Source organism: Linepithema humile, chromosome 1 (genome assembly GCF_040581485.1).
Source record: "Linepithema humile isolate Giens D197 chromosome 1, Lhum_UNIL_v1.0, whole genome shotgun sequence".
Lineage (NCBI taxonomy): Eukaryota > Metazoa > Arthropoda > Insecta > Hymenoptera > Formicidae > Linepithema > Linepithema humile.
Window position 1 is genome coordinate 39,678,406 of NC_090128.1, and position 12,884 is coordinate 39,691,289.

The 12,884-nt window shown below is 30.7% G+C and overlaps 1 protein-coding gene, 2 long non-coding RNA genes and 1 pseudogene across 3 annotated transcripts in view; 2 read left to right on the plus strand and 2 right to left on the minus strand.

Annotated features, from left to right (window-relative positions):
- Positions 1-369: 369 nt before the first annotated feature.
- On the minus strand, positions 370-847 carry LOC136996951 (histone-lysine N-methyltransferase SETMAR-like; annotated as a pseudogene).
- A 1,074-nt stretch (positions 848-1,921) lies between these two features.
- Positions 1,922-8,859, plus strand: LOC105677961 (4'-phosphopantetheine phosphatase). The gene is made up of 13 exons (XM_012376879.2): positions 1,922-2,283; positions 2,945-3,227; positions 3,596-3,779; positions 3,858-3,950; positions 4,222-4,369; positions 4,662-4,852; positions 5,040-5,314; positions 5,381-5,533; positions 5,624-5,711; positions 5,802-6,006; positions 6,085-6,242; positions 6,326-6,495; positions 6,623-8,859. The coding sequence occupies exons 1-13, from the start codon at positions 2,172-2,174 to the stop codon at positions 6,978-6,980; spliced, it is 2,418 nt and encodes an 805-aa protein (XP_012232302.1). The 5' UTR covers positions 1,922-2,171; the 3' UTR covers positions 6,981-8,859.
- Positions 8,860-9,004: 145 nt separating this feature from the next.
- Positions 9,005-9,766, minus strand: LOC136996955 (uncharacterized). Its single transcript, XR_010887786.1, has 2 exons — positions 9,244-9,766; positions 9,005-9,046 (listed from the first exon to the last, which is right to left on the minus strand). It is a non-coding gene; the product is annotated as an uncharacterized lncRNA (long non-coding RNA).
- A 12-nt stretch (positions 9,767-9,778) lies between these two features.
- LOC136996954 (uncharacterized) overlaps positions 9,779-12,884 on the plus strand; it is a 50,618-nt gene continuing 47,512 nt past the window's right edge. The window contains exons 1-2 of the long non-coding RNA XR_010887785.1: positions 9,779-10,991; positions 11,407-11,473. This is a non-coding gene — a long non-coding RNA (uncharacterized lncRNA). The remainder of the gene's footprint in view (positions 10,992-11,406; positions 11,474-12,884) is intronic.

Below are 12,884 nucleotides of genomic sequence, written 5' to 3' on the forward strand. Positions count from 1 at the left end.
AAAAAATATGATTTGTCAAACTCTGCAAAATAGGCCTCTGTTTCGGCGATGATTTCCTCGTTTGACGAGAACCGCTTTCCGCCAAGCCATTTTTTCATGTTTGGAAATAAATAGAAATTGCAGGGAGCCAAATCTGGAGAATAGGGTGGATGAGACAGCAATTCGTAGCGTAATTCGACCAGTTTTGCAGTGGCGATTGCGGACGAATGAGCTGGTGCGTTGTCATGATGAAAGAGCACTTTTCTTCGCCAAATGAGGCCGTTTTCTTTACAATTCAGCGTCGAATCGGCCCAATAAATCGGCATAGTATTGCCCCGTGATTGTCCTTTCCTTCTCCAAATAGTCGGTGAAAATGATGCCTCGCGAATCTCAAAAAACGGTGGCCATGATCTTTCCGGCCGATGGAACCGTTTTTGCCTTCTTTGGAGCAGGTGAAATCCACTGTTTTGACTGTTCTTTCGTTTCTGGCATGTAGTGATGGATCCATGTTTCGTCAACAGTGACGAAACGCCGCAGAAACTCTTTCGGATTGCGCTTAAACACGTCCAAACAGTGCTTCGAAGTTGTCATGCGATTCCGTTTTTGTTCCACTATGAGCAAACGCGGCACCCATCTCGCCGATAGCTTTCTCATGCCCAATTTTTCGTGTAGGATATTTTGTACGCGTTCAATTGAGATGTTTACAATGTCAGCAATCTCTCTGATCTTCACCCGGCGGTCTGCACGATATCATGGATTTTGATGACCATATCCTTCGTAGTCACCTCGGACGACCTGGGCGCTCTTCATCAAAAACGGATGTTCGGCCACGCTTAAATTCATTGAACCAATATCTGATGGTAGTCATCGAAGGTGCATGGTCCTTATAAACGACATGCAACTTCACTTTGATTTCCTCACACGTCTTCCCATCCAAAAAAAAGGAATCGAATCACTGACCGATATTGCTCTTTTTCCATGATTGCAAACAAACACAACCTTGTCCACTTTCAACAGTTGTCAAAACAAAACTACTCGATAAATCTGTTTGAAATTTTGACTGGCGTCGTTTAGAAGATGACGTTAAACGATGGTATACAGACTTTGAGTCAATGATGCTTTCTGTCGTTAAACACGGGTACTTATCATACATATATATATATATATATATATATATATATATATATATATATATATATATATATATATATATATATATATATATATATATATATATATATATATATATATATATATATAAATTAATATAAATAAAATTTTCTTGTGATTTTATTTCAAAACTAATTTCTATAAGAACTGAGTTGTTTGCATTTGTGATAAGAATTTTATAATAAGAATTTAAAGCAAATTATATTACACAAAATATTTATTCTGGTAAAACCTTTTCCCTCGCTTAAATTAAAAAATTCGGAGATTTGTTTTATACCACCATATCGCCATATTAAATGCATTTAAATTTTTGTTACATAGGTTGCATGTATAGTTGTACATAGTTAGCTACTTGTGTAAATTATATTTGCAAAAAAAAGTATGTATATACGCGTCCATGAATAATGAAATAGTAAATTTGCCAAATATAATATTGGCTTGTTGCCTATAATAATTCATATATAATATTTACACATTTAGAACATTATTATTATTATATATTATTTATTTTATGTTACGTGATTTGCATATTATGTGATATGTGCTCAGATGGTTATTGTTAATTGCTTATTTGTCACTAAAAGCGCACGTAATAAAAAACATAAATTCTCTGATATCCTAGTCTTCTCTATTTTTTCTCTCTGGTTTTACACGTACCACAGAACTTATATGGTATGTCGGATCTATTTGTATGCTATTGTACAACTATATCCGATACCCATTTTTAAATACATAGCAGTTTGTCGCCATCAGGTAAACATACGTTACTGGTAAACACACGTAAACAGCTGCTCGCTGCATGCGCGCGCTATGCTTGAGAAAGAGCGAAAATTTCTTGAAATTATTCGAATCAGATGTGATCAGATATTTGTGTCAGTAGCATATCAGGCTATTTATCTAGCGCTTGAACTGCCTTAGATCGTCGTGATGTGAGTACGTTCGCTACTTGCCAATCGTTAAATGCGCGTAGACCGTTGAGGTGTCAACTGTAAAACCAAAAGATCGTCGACCGTAATACGGAAATGGCAATGGAGATCGACAGCGAGCAATTACATCCGCAATGCATCAAATTACCGCCCGCCGTCGAAGTCTTTGCTAATTTAAAAAATGCACAAATATTCGCCATAGACATTGGTATGTTATCAATTACACCTGATCAGTTTTTTTTTCAAATTATATCCTTTGTTTGATTTTAAGGTTAACTTGCTATTGTAATCGTGGGATTTCTTATACTTATAAGAGATAGAGATCTGCGAAATAAATCTTAATTATTCTCTACATCAATAAATAAATGGCACATGATTAATATTGCTATAATGTGATATTATTATAAGTAACATCGTTTTAATGTTATTCTTTTTTCATAATAAAATTATTTTTCTTTTTTGTATTGAATTATGCAAATACTCTAGTTATTGTTACGCAATTTTCAGTTGGTTATTATCATTTCTTGGAAGAGAAAATTCTTAAGTTAGTATATAAATGTCTCACAATAATATTTTTCTCAAAGATTTTTTAGAAATTATTTTATCAAACATAGAACTATACATAGTATCAAAAATTATATATATTACATTATTTTAACCAAATCTATTTATATATTTATATTTCTACATTTAACAAGATCTGACTGTAAAGTCAAGAAAATACTATATTTATAAAAATCACATAATATTACTTGATGGACTTATTATTAAATATAGGATTGAATTATCATTATTTATATATATATATATATATATATATATATATATATATATATATTCACATTTAAATAAATATTGTATTGTTTCAGGCTTGTCGTTAACCAAAATTGCCTATTATTCAACAGTTAGTTATCGTAAGGCGCTTTATGAAGATGCAGAAGGTTTGGGAAATAGCGGAGAACGAGCATATAAAGTATTTGAGGGTAATAGACTGCACTTTGTTAAGTTTGAGACAAGATATATTGAGAGCTGCTTAGACTTTGTCAAGAAGAATTTAGTAGATGTTGACCGATTTCATGGCAAAAGTATTAAAGTAACAGGAGGTGGAGCATACAAATATACCCCATTGCTACAAGACAAATTAGGATTATTGTAAGCATTTTTATATTATATATGAACTTTGTTTGCATTATTAAAATGCTTTTAAAAAATATTGAACACATATTAAGCATTAAGAAAGCTTCATATATCAAGTAAAACACAAATTTTAGCTTTACATAATTTTATGCTTTACATAACAAGACAATGTTTGATATTAAAAAGTCCATTAATAAAAATATTTATTTGCATTATTATAAATGCATTTAAAAGAATATTAAACACATATGAAGCAAATATTTTTATTAATTGACTTTCTAATATCAAGCATTGCCTTGTGAAGCATTCAAATTTATGACATTTTACTTGATATATGAAGTTTTCTTGAGATAATTATGTTTACTGATAAGATAAAATTTCAGAGTCGACAAGGAAGATGAGATAGATTGTCTGATAAAGGGTTGCAATTTCTTACTTAAAAATATACCGTGTGAAGCATTTGAATATCATCGGCATGCAAATCCAGAATATAAATTTCAAAAAGCTGGACCTAATATATTTCCATACTTGCTAGTTAACATCGGTAGTGGCGTCAGTATTCTTAAAGTAAGTAATAGAGCTTTAATAAATTTTCTTAGGAAAATAAATTTACTTATTTCAGAACGCTTTTTTATTTTTTTATAGGTAGAATCAGATGAAATATTTGAAAGAGTTGGAGGTACAGCAACAGGAGGAGGTACATTTTGGGGATTAGGGTCACTACTTACAAAAAGAAAGGTATTTAACTTATATAATTTGTTAAAATTACAGCCACCTTTTTATTTTACCCCATCTATTTGTCAGCCATTTACAGCCAACTTTTTTACTGCAACAATTCCACATTAATAAACGTTATTTGGTTTTGTTCAATTTTTACAAATTTATCAGAAATAATATAGTAAAATGAATAATTTCATTATATAAAAGGATTGTACTCGATTGTAGTACCACTGAGTCACGTAAATTGTATATATGTATTAAAACAATGACTTTAAAAACACCCTACTAGGGCTTTGATGAATTGCTGCAACTTGCAGAACGAGGGGATCACCGTAATGTAGATATGTTAGTGAAAGATATTTATGGGGGCGATTATTCCTCCCAAGGTTTACCAGGAGAGCTTATTGCATCATCTTTTGGCAAGGCAGTGGCTTGTGGTAAGCGATGTATATAATTTATATTAAAAGTCTTTGTCTGAAATGCACTGGCTAAATATATATTTAAAGTTAAGAGAAAATAACGACTATTTTGATAAGTCATTAAATTTGATAAATTTTTTTAATTATAAGCAAATTAAAAATAATATAATTTTACAAATTAATCTTTAAAAACAAAAATACATAAAATTCTTTTTTAGATCATAATTTACAATAGTCAACAATTTTTAGATATGCATTAGCATATTCAAATATTAATTATATTCTTAATAATATTTTAATAACATTCTAGGACAGCCAAAATTTTCTGAAGCTGACCTTGCAAGGAGTTTATTGCTTACTATTAGCAATGACATTGGACACATAGCTAGCTTATATGCAACGGTGCACAAAATGGACAAAGTATACTTCGGTGGTTATTTTCTACGTAACCATCCGCTATCAATGCATACCATCTCATACTCCATTAAATATTGGTCCCATGTTAGTCTCTACATTTGTTTTCTTTTTATATTTTACAATTCTTTTTTTAGCACATACAGATCTAATTATATCTTTTTGAATAAAATTATTTTATATAATTAAATAAAAATCAAAACCAAGTGCAGGAAATGTCCATTAACTATATGGTTCTACATATTTATGTTGTTATCACATATCCACTATCTAGGGTAAGGTAAAGCCTCTCTTTCTTCGCCATGAAGGTTACCTTGGCGCAATCGGAGCATATTTATTCGGCACTGAACAATCAGACAAGTACAGCTGGTTGGAAAATTATGCCGGATCATCAGGTTTTAAGGATTCTGTGTCGACCGATCTCGGAATTGAAGTTGATCAGTTGGAAATTGATCAAGCAGAATATGCTGTTACATTCTGTCCACTATTGAAAGATCCTGTATCTTATAATCCTGACACTACAGATCTTGCTCAAGATAAAGAAGCTAGGTGAGATTTTCACATAATTGATATCAAATTAAGAGTATAGAAATGGTAAAATGTTTCTGCTTACAGAGATTATTGGTTACAATGTTTTGAAGAATCTGTGGATAAATTTGTGTCGAGAGCTATTCATAGTCAACCACACAGTCCAACAGCAAAGGATAGAGGATCGAAACTTAAAGAGAAGTACATTAACAGATTACACTACCTCCAAGCACAACCGTTGTAAGTTTTTACAATTTTTTCATTATTAAGATAAAATCATTAAAATTTACGTAATAAAATTTAAGTTATATCATTTTTAATTATTTATAGTGCATATGGGGCGCTCACAGTTAGAATATTACTGGATACCATTGAACACTGTATGAAAGAATTCGATTTTCCAGATCCATACTTGCATGTAAGTAATCTCTGTTATACTTCTTTAATGTTTGTAAAATAAATGTGTCAAAATGAAATTTATCAAACCATTATTTTGTCTCGTTTACAGCAAAAGAGAAGAGAGAACGAAGAAGCATTGAAGCATTTACATGATCGAATAACAGCTCTAGATAAGTTGGAAGGCACAGAGAAGATAAAAGCTCTGATTCTTGGCGTTCTCAGTGGCAATATATTTGATTGGGGTGCAAAAGATGTTGCAAAACTATTGGAAACCGATGATTTTGGTTTCGAAGAAGCTCAAACAAAAATTCCAGGTAAATTGTCGTCATAAAACTGAATTGATATTACAATATGTTGAACACTTTTAAAAAAGATTTTTTCTTTGGAAATAGGTAGACCATGGCTAGAGGATAATTTAGATGATTGGATACAAAGATTACAAACTGGGCCACCTCATAAATGTGCCGCTATTTTTATCGATAACAGCGGTGTAGATATTATTCTTGGAATTTTGCCATTTGCACGAGATTTGTTACAACGAGGAACTAAAGTTAGTTTTTAAAAATTTATCAAATAATTAATGTAAATTATTGTGTTGAAATTATGTTTTTTTTTATCTTTATGTATTTTTAGGTATTATTGTGCGCTAATTCTTTACCAGCTTTGAATGATGTAACATATCCCGAATTGGTCGTAACATTACGGGATGCCGCGAAAGTTTGTAATGTTATTAAACAGGCTCTAGAAGATAATATGCTTATTGCGATGGAAACCGCGCAAGCAGGTCCTTGTTTGGACTTGAGGTATGTATTTTCTTATATAAAATGTCCCACATGAGTACCGTAATTATTTTGCTTCGTATATAAAAACTTGTAATTTAATACTTAAGTAATATTAATTTTTTTAAATTATTACTTTAACATTTTACAGTCGTTTAAATTTGGATCTATGTCTTGCAATGGTGAAGCACAATGTAGACCTTATAGTCATCGAGGGAATGGGTAGAACTTTACATACGAATTTTCACGCTAAAATGAAGTGTGAGTGTCTGAAATTAGCAGTTATAAAAAATCGATGGTTGGCAATTCGTTTGGGTGGCGATATGTATGCTGTGATATGCAAATACGAACAACCGCCACCAAATTTTACCCCAACCAAAATTTACGACATTGGAATAAAACCGGAGGCAGCAAAAGACGATTGCCTATCGAAATGTACAGGACAAGCAACGGAACTTTGCAAATGCGACAATTCTAGCGATAGAAATACTAGTGAAGTATCCGTATAAAATAAGCAATATTATTTGTAGATTAAATGTCAGTGATAAAAAAGAAGAAAAAAGGCAGTCATGTGCGAATACGCTTAAATTATAGAAACGTGATTGATCTGCACTGTCACGAAACAAACATACAGAAATATCATGTGATTTGTCAGATAATCATAATCGTAATATAAAAAATTATTAAAATAATTATATTAAATAATTAAATTGCCATTTAACCAAATTTGTTTTTTACATTATTTACGTCATTTTTATATTGATACTATCAGCGATTACCGTATGTTTGTTTCAGTTTGTATTATTAACTTGTATTGGCAAGTCGTTATCATATTGTTAGTTTTCTCACATTTTTTCTCATATTTTTAAAAAATCTCGTATTAATATTTTTATCCTGCCTTCCAAGTTTCAATTTTTGAAATCTAAGTTTTATGTGAAAAACAAAATTTTATAAACTTATTAACTATATGAACTAAGTAAGAGCATCACTTTTTTACTATTGAGATATTTATACATGTTGAATAAAATTAGCCAAGTTTCTGAACAGAACAATCATAAGATGTTCTATGTTTATATAAAATTGTCATAATTTTTTCATCTAGGGGTTAACAATTTCTAATCTAATTCATTGACTTGAATGAATTGAATTCACTGATTCAATTTTCTAATTTAATCCAACTGATCTAAACTTTAAACGTCCACTTATTAAGTTTATTTCATCTTTCACGAAAATTTGAGAAATATTAATATCAATGTATGTAAACAAATTTATCTAAATTTAATGCTGAGATATAATTAGACTACATTAATGATTGATTAAAGACAATAAAACTATTTCATATATAATTTGTAATTGCTACAATTATTATACAATTTTTTACTCATAAGAAATATATGTATTGCATATATGCAGTATATACAGATATAAAATACTGCATAGTATATTTCCTGTGATACTACTATTTGTAAAACAAGTTTAATATTGCGAATACTCCTCCAGAAGACTATAATTTTTTTAGAGTTCTAATTATAATAATGCCAGATATTTCATACTGTATAGTTACAAATATTACGTTAATTTTCTTTTTTATTATCTATTACTATGGAAAAGCCAAAAAGAAAATTATTATTTTATAAATATAACGTATTTTAGATCTAATAAGAAAAAAAACTGAAAAAGAACTAAAAAATAGATAAAAAGTCAATCGATAGTTTACAAACTTGTGTTTTAATTTGAATTTAAAAAATCTTAATTTTGATATCTATTAAATAAAAATCTATAGAGGATTCCATGTAATCAGTTAAAATATCTATATTAAAGAAATTAGGAGAAGTAAATAGAGTAAGCTACTGTCGACCTAGTAAATTAGCAAGCTAATATCGACCTGTAATACATTCTTTAAAGACCATCTTTTAATGCAACAATTATAATTAATTATTTCTGTACATATGTAATAAAGTGTATATATATTAAAAATATTGGTAATCATAATTAATATTTAGTCGTGATACATATGCAATATATATCATTTCTCTTTGTCTGTATTGTAAGTCAAGTAATCCAGAATCTGCATTTATATGATGTGGAATATTTATTTTAATGCAATATTTGTTTTTCGTTTTTTAAAATATATTTTGACGTTTAAAAATTTTGTAAAATTGACGTTGTATCTATATATATTATGCGTTTTTAGCTTATGTCTAAGTGTTTTTCTATTTTTTAAAGAAAGTTCTCAGATAGCCAAATGTTAGATTATCTATCTCAGATTTGCTATCTCAGCAAATTTGCAAAATTGCTGTCAATCTATCAACATGCTAACATTTTGCCTGCTGGATTGCCTATGTATATTACTTTAATTAAAATAAAATTCATGATTATATCTTTCTACATACATTCATTTTTGAAACATTAAATGCTCTTTCACACAGCATAAGAGCTTTTTATATTAATTTTATTAATGTGCAATTATAAAGGCAGGAGTTAATATCATTATTTTATATAATAATACAAGTACAATGAATTAATTCACTCACCGATCGTTGTACCCTAACTAAATACGCTCTCTCAGCTGCACCTATAGAGGAATTAATATTTTAATTATTATAGATTTTATATATATCGATTATTGCCAATTATTTAATTATTTCCATTTAAATTAATATATAATATGTATTTGAATTAACATACATGCAGTAAATTTTTTAAATAATTAATAAATAATTTTAAAAATCTTTAATAAATAATACGTAATAAATAAATAATTCAATTTACCAGTTAGAGTATTGCAGTTTACTGCATCTACTACAAATTCCTTCACAGTTTCACCTGCATCAGCTCCATTGAAGAATTGATGAACAATTTGGCACTTATTGTTAATCACGCACACTATTGAACACAAATCAATCCACGCACTTACTGATATGAAAATCACACACATTTGCGCACACACACACACCAGAGTAAAATGAACGACGACTACTTAACGATCACACGAGGTAAAGAACACGCACACAACACAACTATAATAGACCCGATTTAATTACTATTAGCTGAATTTTCAGCATGCATACAAGTGAAAAGTACAGTTACTTTGTAGCGCTTCAAACGTGAGGACTTACATACACCGGTCTTCATTCACGGCAGAAATCGATGAAACACGATAAATCACGAACACTCACAGTCAATAATATATTCTAGCTATTACTTATCACTTTAATCAGCACTCCCGATAAAAATTCGTACTCGTTATGCTCGTTTAATGAGTAAAATACGCGATCCGAAATGTTTCGCGCTTTGCGTTCTGAACTAATGAGACAAAATAAAAGAAAGTATCATGGCGCGCTATGGCGGCGGGAAAACGATGCGCGTTGATATTCGAAAGTAACCAGAAAATAGTGCCTATATTATAAACATATCGACGATTGGTTGGTTTTTAAAGATGTAAAGAAAAAGCCCTGGCCATTGGCTATCTAGCTATCGCAATATGAAGCAGCTACGCGAGCGCAAACTGTCGTCAAAAAATAAATTAATCTAATTCACACTTTTAAACTGTTTAATTCACAACGCTTAATCACTGTGTGTAATATGTAAATAAGACAGTGTATATGTGTGTGTGTATGACCGCAGTGTGCGAGCTCAGGTTCGTGGGTTTGCTAAGCCCAAATGACTGTGCGGTTCAGTCATCCTTGCGAACGAACATATCGACGATCGATATCAAAGCTATGTGCGTCATCTATCGTCTGCTGTGGTACTTTCTACTACTTACAGAAACGGTTTGGAAAGAATAACGTGAAAATGTACCGCGAATTGAACGCATATTTAACGCTTTATTTTCCGTTTTAGAAGTGCATAATAATGCGAATTTTTGTCGAGAATGCCAATTAAAGTAACGGGCGATTGCCGGAACGTGTTCTTTATTACGAGATTAACGGTGTTTCGTCGATCGCAGTACCGTGGATCGAAACGGGTACATTTCTAACAGTAGAGATTTTGTTGCGTGTACTGCATAAATGTGCTATATCCTTTTTCTAAGATGTAGAATGTCACAAAATTAGCTTATTGAAAGTGAATCGAATAAGACATAATTGTTGTTGTGTAGGTACTCGTACTTGATGGTTTTCTAACCATCAAATTGTTTCTTGAGTCTCTCTATGTATCCGCACAAAGTTCAGTTACAATTGTATTTGTGTACGACTTGCAGTACAGAATGTGTACGTTTGCATTTCGTATTCCGTGACGTGGTCAATTCGCAACTTCCCAAATAGCACAAAACATCCTGGGGACATCCTGGATCTTCAGGATGTCCTGAGGCTATTCTCAGACATTGGAATATCCCTAAGATGTCCCCAGCATGTTTTGTACTATGTGGAGTAAGTCCGTGTGAATTTCGCTTAAGTGAAAAGTGCGCGAATTTACTTTTATTCGGTAGTGCATGTAACTGCATGTAACTGCAGATAAACATTGATTCTTCGGAGCTGATGCAAAGGAGGGAAATGAAACAAATTGCAACATTCTAGCTGGTGAGCACAATTATTTGTCTATTATTTCAATCTCTACATTATTTTTCTATAATACATACATACATACATACACACAAGCACTGGCGGATCCTGGGGAAAGGGGGGGGGGGGGGTTAAACCCCCCCCCTTCCAAGTTAAAAAAAAATCAATTTTGCTGGATCCGTTTCAAGAATCTTGGTAAAAAAATGCATTAAAGCAGGTCAACCTCCCTCCCCCCCCCATTATCGACATCAGGATCCGCTAGTGCACACAAGTATATTACTTAAATATATTATACATTTATTACAATATTTATTGAAGTGTTTATTAAATGTACATTAAATTTTAAATAATATATTTACGCAGTTTATTACAAACATATAAAAAATGTATGATATAATTCATAGTAATTAAACTATATATTAATTTTTTTTAGATGCAGCTGTGAAAACTTTCAACAGCCTACGCACACTATGCAACTTTTAACTAGCCTACAACGATCGGTGAGTAAATTTGTTAATTGTTATTTGTCATTACACAAAATCAAAATATCCACTGTCTTTTGTCAATATTGTCAATATGTCTTTCATTTGTCAATATTTATTATGTGCACAATTGCTAAGCACATTATACTCGAATAATTGCATTCTTGTTTGCAATTTGCACTATTACTGGAGAAAGTAACAAAACAGCTTGAATTTTTATTATCTTATTCCAGCGCTCGGAATTAGTTGCACATTTCGGGCCGATTCCCGAGACGACGCACAGTGGGGCCAAACGACATTTCGTGTTTCAAAAAAGGCTACAGTCTCGAAATGTTAACCGATTTCGATGCTTTTTTTTTTAAATGAAAGCTAACAAAATTTGCAATAACTTTGTGGAGGTAGATTTTTGTTTTTTGTTTTTTTTTATTATTAAATTACACATAAAACAATTAAATTTGTAAAATATAATGACTGAACAGCAAGTAACTCTTCAACAGTAAATATTTTCTGTAACTTAACATCGGGCACTGATATAGTTGAAATTAAACATTCAAATCCTGATTTAGGAACCATAAAGTTTGACCTAACTTCACAAAATGTTACCTTAACAAATAAAATTGATATGATAAAAATAATATAAAATTTTAATAAATTAGTAAATTAGTGAATTAATTAAAAGTAACACTAAATTATTATTATAAATTCGTAACGAATGGAAGCATTTTCCAATTCCAATAGATGCGGAAGCTCAAAACTTGTTGCTTGACGAACAATAGTTATTTAATAAGTACGAATTTATAATAATAATTTAGTGTTACTTTTAATTAATTCACTAATTTACTAATTTATTAAAATTTTATATTATTTTTATCATATCAATTTTATTTGTTAAGGTAACATTTTGTGAAGTTAGGTCAAACTTTATGGTTCCTAAATCAGGATTTGAATGTTTAATTTCAACTATATCAGTGCCCGATGTTAAGTTACAGAAAATATTTACTGTTGAAGAGTTACTTGCTGTTCAGTCATTATATTTTACAAATTTAATTGTTTTATGTGTAATTTAATAATAAAAAAAAACAAAAAATAAAAATCTACCTCCACAAAGTTATTGCAAATTTTGTTAGCTTTCATTTAAAAAAAAAAGCATCGAAATCGGTTAACATTTCGAGACTGTAGCCTTTTTTGAAACACGAAATGTCGTTTGGCCCCACTGTGCGACGCCTTCTGTTTCCCCACTACCGCCCGGCCGCTGGCGGCCAAGCCGCCGATAGCTCTGGCTCAGGAGCGTTTTATATAAAAAATAGGCTGGGTTGTTGAGGCGCCTCTCAGAACATAGTAATATTTTCTTCGCTACATAAATAATGTTTATTTTTATTAATAATTAAATATATATATATTATGTATTAATGAAAATAAACATTTATGT

What these genes read in the sequence shown, in the direction of transcription:
- LOC105677961 (XM_012376879.2), top strand. Translation starts at nt 2,172, where the DNA reads ATGGCAATGGAGATCGACAGCGAGCAATTACATCCGCAATGCATCAAA. An exon ending in TACCTCCAAGCACAACCGTT is followed by an intron (nt 5,534 to 5,623) that starts GTAAGTTTTTAC and finishes AATTATTTATAG; the next exon opens with TGCATATGGGGCGCTCACAG. An exon ending in TTCCAGATCCATACTTGCAT is followed by an intron (nt 5,712 to 5,801) that starts GTAAGTAATCTC and finishes TCTCGTTTACAG; the next exon opens with CAAAAGAGAAGAGAGAACGA.